The 13,460-nt window shown below is 54.3% G+C and overlaps 1 protein-coding gene across 2 annotated transcripts in view; it reads right to left on the reverse strand.

Moving 5' to 3' along the window:
- Positions 1–13,460, reverse strand: part of TNS1 (tensin 1) — a 211,400-nt gene that overhangs the window by 107,604 nt on the left and 90,336 nt on the right. For both annotated transcript variants that reach the window (XM_063645079.1, XM_063645080.1), the window contains exon 5: positions 663–704. In XM_063645079.1, coding sequence (XP_063501149.1) covers positions 663–704 — 42 coding nt within the window. The remainder of the gene's footprint in view (positions 1–662; positions 705–13,460) is intronic.

A 13,460-nucleotide genomic window follows, 5' to 3' on the forward strand; every position in this document is an offset into this window, starting at 1 on the left:
CTTTGCCCATATCAAGGCCCCCTCAGAGCTAACCAAATCCTCTCGTTTACAACTCACAACCGCTCCTATGGGAGATACTATTATTCTCATTTTGCAGATAAGAAAACTGAGGCACAGGCAGGCTCATGTCTTGCCCACAGTCACATAATTAGAACCTTGGCAGAGTCAAGATTTGAACCGAAGTCCTTCATCTCCAAGCCCATGATTTCCTGCTGGCCATCGCCAGGAGATCTCTCTCGGTAGCTAACCTCAGTTTCCCCACGGCAGAACCCACCTACTTTCCTCACTTCATCTTCTGCATAGCCTTGAGGAAACTGTCCGTCTCTCAGCTAGGTCAGAAAGACCTGTTTGGAAAGATCTGCCTGGCTTTCTTGCATTCTGCATATTTCATAAGGAAGCCCACATTTAACCACCGGCTGCTCCCTTTCAGCTCCCACCCTGCCTCTCCCTCTCTGCCTGCCCAGTTGCCTAGCAGCCCATTTCCACACACACAGGGAGGGTCAGATGCCCTTTTCCCAGCGTCAGCAGCCGCCCCACTACTTCCCTGCAAATTCCCCAAATCTACATCCGTCCACTCTCCCCCAAATCCACTCTCCACTTTCGGCCTTCTCACACCTGCCCGGGCTGTTCCGGCTCCCCCACCACCACCTGCCATCACTCACCTTGTCCACTACATTCTTTGGTGCATTCTCAGTGGCGATGGGCTGTGGACAGAAGGAGAAACAGCATGAGCCCTCAGGGCAGACATCCCAGGGATGGGCTCTCTCCCCATGGCTAGTGGCCCTGATGGGCAGAATGCCCCCCGAGACAGGGATGATGAGGCCAACCCAAGACTCAGGCATAATCTGGCTGGCCCCAAGCACAGGGGGAAGAGTTTGACATGTGGAAAACCATCCTAATAGTGCCAGAACCATCCGGTTCTACAAACCTTCACCAAAGACCCACACTCGGTGTGTGGCGCCAGGCCTCTGGTTCATACAGTTGCTGACCCCTCAAACTGGAGGGGTCACTGACCTGCAGCATCTCATTTATTCCCAAGAATCTAGGGAGGTGAGTACCATTACTACCTTTTATCCCCACTCTACAGATAAGAAAGTTAAATGACTGAGCCAACATCATCAACTCTAATAGCCACAGCAGGATTTGAACCCCATCTTGGGGCTCTAAGTGAAATCCCAGCGGCCTGAAATAGTGCAGCCAGCCAGTCTCATTACTTCAGTGGGCTTTCAGGCCACCCACCATTGGGCCTCACACACCTCCATTTCCAAGCACAAAGGCTCTGCTCCATCAGCCCCGGCCCCCAAACTCTTCTTGTCTGTTCCCACATCCAGGCCTTTACTTGTGGAATGCCTTCCCCTCTTTTCCTACAAGAAGGGCTCTCTTCCTCCAGTTAGCCCTCCCTGGCCACCCCAGCAGGTGGGATCTCTTTCCCACCTCTGAAATCCAATCACCTCCTTGTCTGGTCCTTAGTGTATGAATAATCTCATCATGGGAATAGATGACTTGTTTCCCCAACTATTGTTTTATTTGTGATTCTTCTTACACCTTCATCCAGAACAGATTCTAAGCAACATTTGGACCAATTCATTTGGAAACTCCCTCCTACCAGGGTGAATGTATGCATAGTGGGCCATCAATAAACTCCTGTCGGCTGATCCCATCCCTTCCTCTGGCACCCTCCTTTCTTCACTCAGGGCAACAGAAGGGCTTCCTACTAAAGATGGTCTGGTTTCTCCCCATAGCAAGAAGAGAAACTTCTTATGCCAGGTTCACCTCCTGACCAGAATCTAGGGCTCAGTTTCCAATTCATGAAGTGGTTATGGGGCCCTCAAATTGGGCAGAAAGGCTTGAGCACAACTGGAAAGGTTCTGAAGCAAACCTTGGCGAGGGCAAGTGTGACCCAGGTTTAAGACCATGTGCCTCGGCACAAGAGGCGCCTGCTCCAACCCCATCCGTGAGAGCTGAGGGATGAGCTGCTCATGTCCAAAGGCAGGGGAATGGACAGAATGACCCTCTAAAAGGTTCCGGCGTCAGGGAGGAGGAGTGGGCACAGATGGGTATGGAGGAAGAGACTGGGCTGAGTGGAGGTAACAGTGCTCTGTCTGGAAATGGCCCAGACTCGTCTACCCCTACTGCCTGGAAGACAGGCGGCTGAGGCCAAAACTTCTCTCCAGGGGATGAAACGTCCTGAGCAGTTCAGGGCCAAGGCAGCTGGGGACGGTAGAGGGACAATGGGGTCCAGGCACAGGGGTTGGGGGGACAGGGGCCAACCCCTCCCACACATCCCCTCCACTATCCTCCCTGCTGCTAGGTACACCACCTTCTCTCCACCTGGAGGCTGAGGATGGCTCTGGAGGAGGAGTAAAGATGGCACGTTCTGCCCTCTCTCAGCTCAGCCCTAATCCTAACCTACTAATCCCCTAACCCACTCAGGGTAAGTCAGAGCTCTCGGAGCTGCCTGCTTATTAGGACCAAGTGCTCCCCTCAGCCACCAACAACGCAGCCCCACCCACCCCTCTACCAGGGACCCCCCACCCCGCCCCCGGCTAGAGCAGTGTCATCCACCCCAGGCCCTCTCCACCCTCCAGCCTTTCCCTTCTTTTCCAGGGGCTCTGTCATTCCCACGTGGAGACCTGAGGTTGGGCAGAACAGCCCAGCTGCCTCATCTCAGAGCTGCTCTGGTCTCCTGTGGGAAGGAAGGGAACTCCCAGAAGGCAGACCACAGCAGAACTGAGACGCAAACCCAAATCCCCCAACTCCAAAGCCCTCACTCCTGACCTGTCCGCTACCCAGCCTCCTAGAATGGACAGACATGGAGTGGCGTGGACAAGCTAGAGATGATACACCTGCCCCAGGCCCGTTCAGGGCCCAGAAAAGCCTCCTTCCTCCTCTGGTTAAAGCCTCCTAATAGGCCTCGACCCTCAGCAGAGCATGAGCCCAGGGGTCTCAAACTTGAACGTGCATAGCACCACCTAGAGGGCTGTTGACACACAGGTGCCTGGGCACCCCCCCCCCACACACACACACACACACAGATCTATGGTGGGACCCAAGGACGTGCATTTCTACTAGGTTTCCAGGCAACACAGGTCCCAGATGCTTCTCCGAGAACAACCAGCCTGAGCTAACAGCTCCCTTGCCTCCAGGCAGGACAACTCCAACTCGGAATCAGCTTGGGAGCAGGTGGCAGGATTTGGACCTACTGCTCCCTAAAAGGCCTTGGCAGCAGACTGCCCGCGTCCACATGCTAATTCTCTCGGCTGCTACCTAACTATGCAACCTTAAGCAGGTCACCTTGTCCTTCCTGCCCCTCAACAGGCCCGCACAGGGTTATTCTTGGGGGATCAAATGCAATAAAGTACATAAAGCACTTAGAAGAGTGCAAGACACTAGGAAGCTCTCAATACTTATCAGCTATCACTGTTGTTTATCATCTCCAGCCTCGGGGCAGCACCTCATATCCCTGAGGCCCAGGCCCTCTCCAGCCCACCCTGCCTCACTGTGACCCTCTTACCCCACCCTTCCTGGGTCTGGCATGGTGCAGACAAGGGAGCTGAAGTCAATATTAGAAACCACAGGCCTCAGCAGTGCAAGAGAAACTTGCTCCTCCTGCCAGTGATCATCTGAGCACCATCCCCTTTGCCCCCACCCCTTCCCCATGCCAGCTGGAGGCCGGCCACAGGGCGATGCTTGCCAGAGTTCAGATGCCTTCAGCTTACTAGTTGAGATGCTTTCTGAGGAGCTAAAAATTTCCAAGCCCCCACCCCCCACACCATCTAAACATCCCAGTTGTCCTGCAGTGTTTGCAAACACAGCCAGCATGCGTGCTGCCCGCCCCTCCTCTGCCCTCCAACCCAACTCTTCCAGGATTCAAGTCCTATTTCTCTGTTTCCCAACCACTGCCAGCCTTGGGGCTACTGGGAAGGAAAAAGGCATGGGACTGGTAACAGGAGGGCAGGATCCCCTGAGGCTGCCACTGCCCCAGGCCCTGCAGGGAGGCTGGGGCCAGTGGGAAGCCCTACCATTGACACTGCCTAGTGAGTCCAGCTGGCACTCCCGGGACCCTCTGGAACCGAAGCCCCTGACCTTCATCTTTGCTCCATTACTGGCCAGGATGTTTCTACAGCTACCACATAGATGCACACACACACACACACACACACACACCATCCTTATATGCCACTCCTGGGGACATCGGCTCTGAGAGGAACTTAAGACATCATCTTCTCCATCCCCCTGTTTCACACATGGGGAAATTGAGATCCAGGGAGGTCTGATCTGCCCAGCTTTTCATGGTGAGGTTCATGGCATGGCTGGAGCTGGTTCCCAGATTTGTAAAGCCCACTGCCAGGCTCCTTTCACTGCCCTCACCCTTGGCCCCCAGCCATCCTGCTGGCAGGGTGAGCTGGTGCCTCCCTGCAGGCTCTTCTTCTCCTTCCTCCTCAAGTCAGCTGCAGAGGGATGAAGTGTGTGAGCCCAAACACAGACAGACCCCTATGTCTGTCTCCACCCACTGCCCAGTCCCAGGACAAAGCCTGGAGCTTAAGGTCCCCAGGCTTTCCAAAGTGAGAGCAGCTGACTCACTGTCCCACAAGGGGTCTTCCAGAGTCCCCCCTTACCTCCTAGGAGGGACAACTCAGAATCCAGCTTAGAAGCAGGTGGCAGGGTTTGAACCTATCACTACCTGAAAACCAAGCCCTGCTCTTAGCGGGCCGCTCTGCTCTAGAGTCCCAAAACCAGCAGTTAGAGCAAAGCAAGGTGGGGACTAGGGCGAAGCCCTTGGGGCACAACATTAAGAAGGCATAGCTCTCACTCTGAGGTCCTGCGAGTGCACTTGCGTAATCCTGAGAGTGATGACTCCTCAGATCTTGCACCCTAGAGGCCCCACTTGTCTGGCCCTCATCCTGGCCCTGGCCCTGAGATGCCTTTTCATAAACTTATTGCAAGAACTACAACTATTCATTTAGGGCTGGCAATGCCTGGAACACAGTACTGGGCTCTTTGCTTTCCTGATCACCGGTCCTCAAAACCACCCTGGGAGGTGAGCATTACCACAGGGTACAGTTTAGGAAACTGAGGGCCCGGGAGATGTAGTGACTCACCCAAGGTTCCACAGCCAGTCGGTAGGAGAGCTGCTGTTTGAACCTTGCTCCTCACCTCCCCATCATGCTATCTCCCCTCTCCCTGGCAATGATCTCTAGGCAGTTCCTCTGATAACTGCCTTCCTGTGGGGAACAAGCTTTCTGAGAAGTGAAGGCCAGTTGTAGCAGGACTTCTGTCCAGGTCCTCAGTAGGAAGACACTTCTTAACCACACTTCCACAGAAAGAATAGGAACTGGGCTGCAGTAGGAAAGACTGAGATCAGACAACAGAGAGAACTTCCTGAATTCGAGGGGTCGGGAACCACAGGGTGGATAAGGGAAGCTCCACATCCTTTCCTCAATTTTTTTCCAAAAAAAGACACATATGCCCTCTCCACACATGCCTTTACCCTCCCCCACTGCATGGGCCCAAGGAAGGGCCAGGAGGGTCCTTTCTGCTGGAAGGTTGGGGGGTGGCTGCCAGGACTGCCTGGAGGCTCACGCAGGAGGACACGTCAGTGGCCTGCAAGGAGGGTGGGCTGGGAAAAATGTCTCTGTGCTGCTGTTTTGGAGGAAGGAAACAACAGGGTGGGGGAGGTTCCCAAGCCTGAGCCCAGGGCTGAGGGGAAGGGGATTGGGGAGGAGGGTGCGCAGAATGAGGGCTCAGCCTCCGGAGGAACATCCCGTCCAGAAATTCCTTACACCCTGCCCCTTTCCACCCTCCAACTCTTCCGACTCTTGCCCCCTGGGAGGCCTGGAATCTGGGGGGCTGGGGGGCCAAAAAGACCACCCCATGACCACATCTACTGCCATGGCAATGAACTGTGAGGTCACCGTCGCACTGCCTATCAAGAGGGGAAGGAACTGGGAGCTGACAGGGAGGGCTAGCGAGGGCTGGAATGGCCTCAGACCCAGGACCCAGAGAAAGTTATTCTAGGCTCACTTGTTTCAAAAATAGAAGCATAAGCAAATGCAGGGAGGGGGCTAAAAACAGAAGGGAAGGGCAGGGAAACAGCGTTTATGGGGCACTTGGAGAATAGCAGGCTATGAGATGGCACGCTAGAGGTGTGGCCCCATTTAATCATCCCCACATACAGACCTATGAGAGCCCTCTTTCAACGGCATAATCACAAAAACAAGGCAGTGGCAGAAGGCAGCAAAGGGAGAGAGCGCTTCCTCCGTGCCCCGTGCCTCCCAAGGCATCACCTCCCTTCACTGTCACAAGCAAGGGCTCTAGAAGGAGCACTTTGAATACCTTTCTGCAAATGAGGAGACAGAGTTTCCAGGGAGGGTGGCCGCTGGATGTGAGATCAGGTCTGTGCCTCTGAGTCTGAGACTTCTGAGGTCTGCACCTCCCAGAGCCCTGTGCTCTCCCCTCGCTCAGTCTTGAGGAAGTGGGAGCCAATGGGTGAGGGCTGGAGAAAGAGCACTGAGCAGATGGGGCTGGCAGAGGATGCTGGCAGTGGAGCCTGGGACCCTGAAGTATATCAGCTCAGTTGCTCCAGGGGCCACATCCTCTCCCAGCAGGCCCAGGCCACCAGAGGAAAAGAATAGGCTCCATGTGATTAAGGGGAAAGTTACGTCTGATTTCTCCACAGGGGAAGGATCTGGCCAGATCATACCTGTCCTCAGCCCCTTCTCCTAATTCACCCCGAGGGACCCAACACCCAAATCCTGGCTGAGGTTGTGCAACTGTGGACACCCCCAATGCAGCCGACTTGCACAGGTTGGAATATTTTGTGTTCCCTCTTGCCATGTCCTTCACTGGATATGGCTCTCCTCCCTGACCTGGCCAGGGCACTGGAAGGCTGTGCCCTTCCTCCATACCCCTCCAGCCACCCTTGCCTACAGCCTTGAAGCCACATTGAGCATCTATACCAGCCCTGCCCTCCCCTGGCAGTCCCTCCCTGCCAAGCCACCCTGAAACTGGCAGCAGACTCCCAGCTCTAACACCCTGCTTTGGGTCACTTCCCCACTCAGGGACCCAGGATAGCCCTTAGTGCTTAGCACATCAAGTTCAAGTTCCCCAGTGTGGTTTGTGGACTCCTCCAATATCTGGCCCCTTCTCCCTCCAGCCACTCCACTGCTTGCTCTCTCTTCTCCAGCGTGCAGCCTCTGTTCACAGCTGCTCAGGCCCACCAGGCCTGTCACGCTCATCCCTGCCCCCATTCCTGCACCCACACTGCTCCCACCACCAGCCCCAGGAAGGGCCACCAAGGGTTGTTTGGGCCCTGGTGATATAAGATTGCCTGGTTCTCTCTTCCCCCCAGCAAGAGAGACTTGCCCAAAACATTTACACTAGATTGCCTGGCCCTATTTCAGACTCAGCAATTGGTACCAAGGTCCTACACCCTTTCTGTTTCAGCCCTGTTACCTTCCAAAACGCCCTCCCTCCTCTCTTCTATTTGTTCCAGACTTAAACTAGGCTTGAACAGAAGGCAGGTTTCCCCAACCACCACAGCACAAGCAAATCACTTCCACCCCTGAACACCAAGGCTACCACCTCTGGTCAAAACCCCAGAGTCAGGCACTATTTCCATAGTATGGTTCTCTCTCTCCCACTGAACAGAGGGTTCCCCGAGGTCAGGACCCTTCACCCTACTTGGGCCTTTCAAAGTGGGGGTTACAGGGGAGGTATTCAGCACATTCTGGGATGCCTTGACCTCTGTGGATCTTGTCACTTTGTAACCCAGCCAAATGGCAGGACCTCAGTGAGCCTGAGGACTTCTACCCAGGCAGCTCCCTGTGGAGCTGGTGCTTCCATCAGCATGGTGCCTTATACCTGACAGGTATCAGTAAGAATGTTTTGGGTTTTTTTGTTTTGTTTTTGTTTTTGTTTTGAGACGGAGTCTCGCTCTGTCGCCAGACTGGAGTGCAGTGGTGCGATCTCAGCTCAGTGCAACCTCTGTCTCAGCCTCCCAAGTAGCTAGGACTACAGGCACAAGCCACCATGCCCAGCTAATTTTTGTATTTTTAGTAGAGACGGGGGTTTCACCATGTTAGCCAGGATGGTCTCGATCTCTTGACCTCGTGATCCACCAGCCTCAGCATCCCAAAGTGCTGGGATTATAGGCGTGAGCCACCGCGCCCAGCCTAAATGCTGTTCTTTAAGGAGCACTTTGAACCCCTTTTGGCAAATGAGGAGACTGAGTTTCCTCCTCTTTCTGACAACCTCTACCTACCAAGTTCTACTTTGCAGAACAATGGAAAATGAACCCATTTGTCTTTCAACATATTCTCACTCCCATTCTGCGCCCATCCCATGTCTTCTCTCTCTAGGCTAAGCAGCCCTAGGGGTTGCACAAGTTGGGGTTTTCAACCTCCCTCCCCATGCTCAGCATCCTCTTGGGAATGCAATGCTCAGAGTTTGCCCCTCCCCTTTGAAAATCAGCCATTTTTTCAGGATTTCCCAAGGATGGCCACCCATGGCCTGCCCAGTGCCTTGGGATGAAATGCATCGGGTCAGAGTTCAGGCTGACTGAAGTGACTGTACATCACCCTTGATGGCGCGAGCCCGCACACTGAAGCTGAGTGCTCCACTCCCTTTCTCTGCTTCCAGTTAACATCACACCCTTCTCTGCTTCCATGAGGCAGCACAGTGCCTCAGATCTGACACTGGGAGACCTTCAGAAAGTCACTTAAGAAAATCAGGGCCTGTTTCTTTATCTGCAAAAGAACAGAATGGGACTAGATGGTGTCTAAAGTCCTCTCCAACCTGTGGCTCCAGGTCTACTCCATGCCCATCTGTCTTCAAGAAGCACCGACAACTGTGGCAGAAAGGAACCCTGAAGCCCCAGCATGTGGAACAGTGCCTGGCACTGAGGGGTCCTAAGCCCAGGGGGTAGGTGCTCAAGAGATAAGTATTGGTAAGATGGCTGGATGGTTACATGGATGGACAGACCCTCCCTCAAAACCCAAGCCTACTGGCAAACAGAGAAGCTAGCTGTTTAGAAAGAGGGGCTCAGGAGAAGCCCATCGCCCGGCAACATCGGGTACTTACATCAGGAGCAAGCACCGAGGGCAGCCTGGGGAGAAACGCAGACCAAGAATCCACTCCTGACCCAGCCCTGCCACTGCGAGCTGTGTGTCCGTGAACAAGGCACCCAGTTTGTTCCATGCACAGTTTGTTCCTGTCTTCCCAGGATGGGCTCGGGCCTGCCAGGCTTCCACACAAGTCACTGTGAGGTCCCAATGGCCCCACGTCATGGAAAGGGCTTTGAAAACGGCAAGTGCTATGCAAGTGACAGTAACGTCAGTCATTATTCGTGCTTAGGAGGGTGAACTGTGGTGTCAGACCACCGTGTCAGAATCCCAGCTCCCCCTTTTAATAGCTCTGTGGCCTTCAGCTTCAGTTCTTCGTCTGTGACATTGGGATCATCACAGCACCTCCCTCATTGCACTGTAATCAGGATTAAATCAGTTTATTTTTGTAAAGTGTTTAGAACAAAGCTAGGTAGATATGAAGTTCCAGTAAAGGGTTAATCTCTCACTGTTGCTATTATTACTATTATGAGTGAAACCAGCCTCCTCAGGCTCCCATGGTGGGAGAGAGACTCTGCAATCCAAGCACGATTTCCTACTGGGCAATTCCTATTCCCCCGTTCACCTCCTCCCCTCCAGACCCCCCACCCCGACCTGCAGACCTCCAAGTCATTCTACAGGGATGTTCCAAGCCCGTGTGCTGGGCCTGCCTGGGTGAGGAGAAGCAATGTGCACATCATTACACCCAGTCCAGCTCTCCTGCACACAGAAGACTTGACATCCGCCGACCTTGGTGGCCAACCCATTTGGCGATCACCCTTGAAAACTTCCTTTGACTCTTATTTTTCAGAACTTGAGAAAAGCTGCTTCAGCTCTTTGCAAGGATCAGGAGTGTCCGTGGCAAACAAGCCCTCTTGCCTCTCCATCCTGCTCCACCAGTGCCCCATAGGAGGGTGGTGACCCTAGGTCCCTTCTACCCAAGGCCTTGGGCAACATCTGTTGAGTAAGATGAAAACATGGTTGAAGATTAAGCCACTTTACCCTGGCTGGCCCGGGCACAGGTTGGGAAATGTATTTGGCTGGCAGGGCCTGAAGCTGGGCAGAAATTCTATGTCTGGGATGAGGGGTCCTAATCCCAGGGGTTGGAATTTAAGCAAGATCAGTGAGAAGACCAGACAGAGAGCTGGAGCTGAACTGAGACATGAAGAAAACACAACACACAGAAGGACAGACACACCATGAGGGACAGGGAATGGGCAGGGCGGCCGGAGAGCAGCCTACCAAGGCTGAAGGGCAGGCAACAAATGGAAAAGGAAGGAAAAATACAAACCCGCCCTTTCCTCCCTCTTGTGAACCTGTTCAAAGCACTTGCCTCGCCCGCCCGTGAGGAAACAGGTGCTGAGTGCTCCTGGGGAAGCCAAACTTTCTCCCGGTTTCCCCTGGGCCACTTTCTCACTCCCCAGGGACAGTAGCAGAGCTTCTAGCTGAAGGCAGCTGCCACCCTCCCCCATGGCCCCCCACCTTTAGGACTCGACAACCCCACCCATTCACCAGCTAGGGAACATGGAGCCACAGCAGTCCTGTTTATTGAGTACCTAATCTGCCAGACATCGGGCTGAATGCCTTCCTTCCAGCCATTCAAGAAACATACATAGAGCACCTACCGTGTGCAAGGCAGTGGGGACACAGAACCGAACAAAATAGATAAAAATCCCTTGTCCTAATGGAGTTTACATGCTGGCGTAGGCAAAGCCCCTTAAACAAGATAAAGAAGTAAAATGCATAGTGTATCGGGGGGGATGCATGCTGAGGGGCAGTGGAAGCATGGAAGGGAGACTGGGTGCTGGGGAAAGGGAAATGCTGACACTTGAATAAAAATTTGAGGTTCGACCGGGCACGCGGTAGCTCACGCTTGTAATCCCAGCACTTTGAGAGGCCGAGGTGGGAGGATCATTTGAGGTCGGGAGTTCAAGACCAGCCTGGCCAACCTAATGAAATCCCATCTCTACTAAAAATGCAAAAATTAGCAGGGTGTGGTGCTGTGTGTCTGTAGTCCCAGCTACTGAGGAGGCTGAGGCAGAAGAAATGCTTGAAACCGGGAGGCAGAGGTTGCAGTGAGCCAACATCGCACCACTGCACTCCAGCCTGGGCGACAGAGCGAGACTGTGTCTCAAAAAAAAAAAAAAAAAAAGACTTGAGACTGGGGGAAAAGCCTTGTGGGTATCTGTGGGAAGAGCACTCCAGGCAGGGGGAATAGCAAGTGCAAAGGCCTGGAGGCATCATATATGTTCAAGAAGCAGCAGGAAGTCCAGGTGGCTGAAACAGAATGAGTGAGGTGCTGAGAAGGAGATGAGGTGAGAGAGGAAAATGACAAGACACAGGTGAATGAGAAGGAACTGAGGCAAGAGGAAACCTGTCATGTAGGGCTGCTTGGGCCAACGGAAGAAGCTGAGCTTTTGCTCCAGTGAGGTGGGCCAGCATTGAAGGGCTTTGAAAACAGATGAATTAAATGGATTAATATGCTCACTTTGGTCTTTTGGCAGCCTTACAGCGTAGGTACCGTCACTAACTCCCATGATGAAGAAGAGAAATGGAGGTCCAGGGAGGTTAGCAATGTTAGGGTCGTACACCAGGGAACGGGGGAGCTGGGATGCAGAAGGAGGTGGTCTAACTCCCTCGCTCTTTACCGCTGGGGAGGTGGGCTGTGACTCAGGCAGGGGAACCTCTGGGAGCACAGTCTGGTGTGACAGCCATTTCACCACCAGGTGGCTGATCCAGCCTCCTCGAAGGGCAGAGCACCCTGCACAGGCGGGGCACATCACAGAGACACACAGCCTTGCTCAGGCACGAGTCTCTTCTGGATTCTAACTGCAGCCCCCCCAGCTGGAATACCAACCTATTCCCTTTTGTCCCAACCTCTGACAGCTCTTCATGTAAACAAAGCTCATGAGACTCCCGGCAGCCAGACATCTAGCTTCTGCCTGGTGGTCCCTAAACCCTGAACCCCCAGCCTCATAAAGCAGCCAAGGACATTCTGTTCTTAGCCACAAGGTGGGAGTTCAGCTGGAATAAGGAGAAATGTACACTCACCCCTCCCCGCCCGCCCTCCTCAGACTCCCCATGGTGTCCCTCTGCAATCCAAACGCGGATTTTCTTGCTGGCAGTTCAAAGCCCGACTGCACTCCACCCCCAGCCCCCGCTGTTGCCAGATGACCCTCCGCTGGGCTCCGTGTGAGTGAATAACACTCCACATCTGCAGCAGCAGGGCTGGGCAGCACTGAGGCCCAGAAGAACCTGGCCCCAGTGAGATCAGGGAAGGAGGGACCACTGCAAAGAAGGTAAATAACCCCAGCAGGGCCTGAGCCGGAGCGTGCAGAGCAGTGACACTCAGAGTCCCAAGCACTTCTGTGCACTTCATTTCACTCCATCACCACTCTGAATAGGGAGGGAGGGAGAGGGAACACTCATCAACATGGAGGGGCCCCTTGGAGCATCTCCACAGAAAGGAAAATTGAGGTCCAGAAAGAAACAGGATGGGACCAGCCCCTTGTCATACAGCAAGTGGATATTGATGAAAGGAAGGAGACTCTGGCCTGACTGAGCGCTCAGCGTCCGGGCTGAGCAAGTCCCTACAGAGGTGTGTGAGGTACCTACAACTGCCTGGGCCCCAGGACAGGCTCGCCCTGCCCCAGGCTCCTCCATCAATACCACCACAGGCACCTCCACAGCCTGATCCGATTGTGCCCGAAAGGTGCCCTTCCGGGACACACCCACACACCTGTACACAGGCACACACGTGCATGCGGGCAGCCCTCTTCCTTCCCCAGCAGCCCCCAGAGCCTTGTCCGCCTCCAGGGCCATGGTGAGAAGGAAGAAGACCTCTGAAGGGTGATAAGGTGGTGAGAGGCAGGAAGGAAGAGTGCCCAGTGTGCCAAATCAGCCCAGCTGGCATCAGGGTGGAGCAGGGCCCTCTCTACAGCCCACAACTCACAGGGATCCCACCCCAGTCCAGGCTATGGTGCAAGCCTGATTCGGGGGTGACGGGAAGAGGAGTGCGGGAAATGGAAAGGGAGCAGAAAAGCAAAGTCAAGCCAAGGGGCTTAGAGGCAGAACAGAGGTCGCCTGTGGGGAGAAACTGCCCAGGTGAATGGACTCTGAGGGTCATCCCCCGCCTCCAGCCCCAGGGTGCCTGACCCGGGACCAGGCAGGCAGAAGGAGATGCCATGGCAGCCCCTGGTCCGCTGAGTCCCGGGACAACAGGCACCTGGCCAGGCCTGGAAACACACAAGATGCCCTTTTATGGGTTTTTCTAAGGACGCAAGTCTCAAGGTTGGAAATAGCAGGCACTGCATCTCATCAGAAGGGACCTCATGACTCATTTCCTCCCAGGCCCGCTTC

This window comes from Symphalangus syndactylus, chromosome 8, assembly GCF_028878055.3.
Source record: "Symphalangus syndactylus isolate Jambi chromosome 8, NHGRI_mSymSyn1-v2.1_pri, whole genome shotgun sequence".
Lineage (NCBI taxonomy): Eukaryota > Metazoa > Chordata > Mammalia > Primates > Hylobatidae > Symphalangus > Symphalangus syndactylus.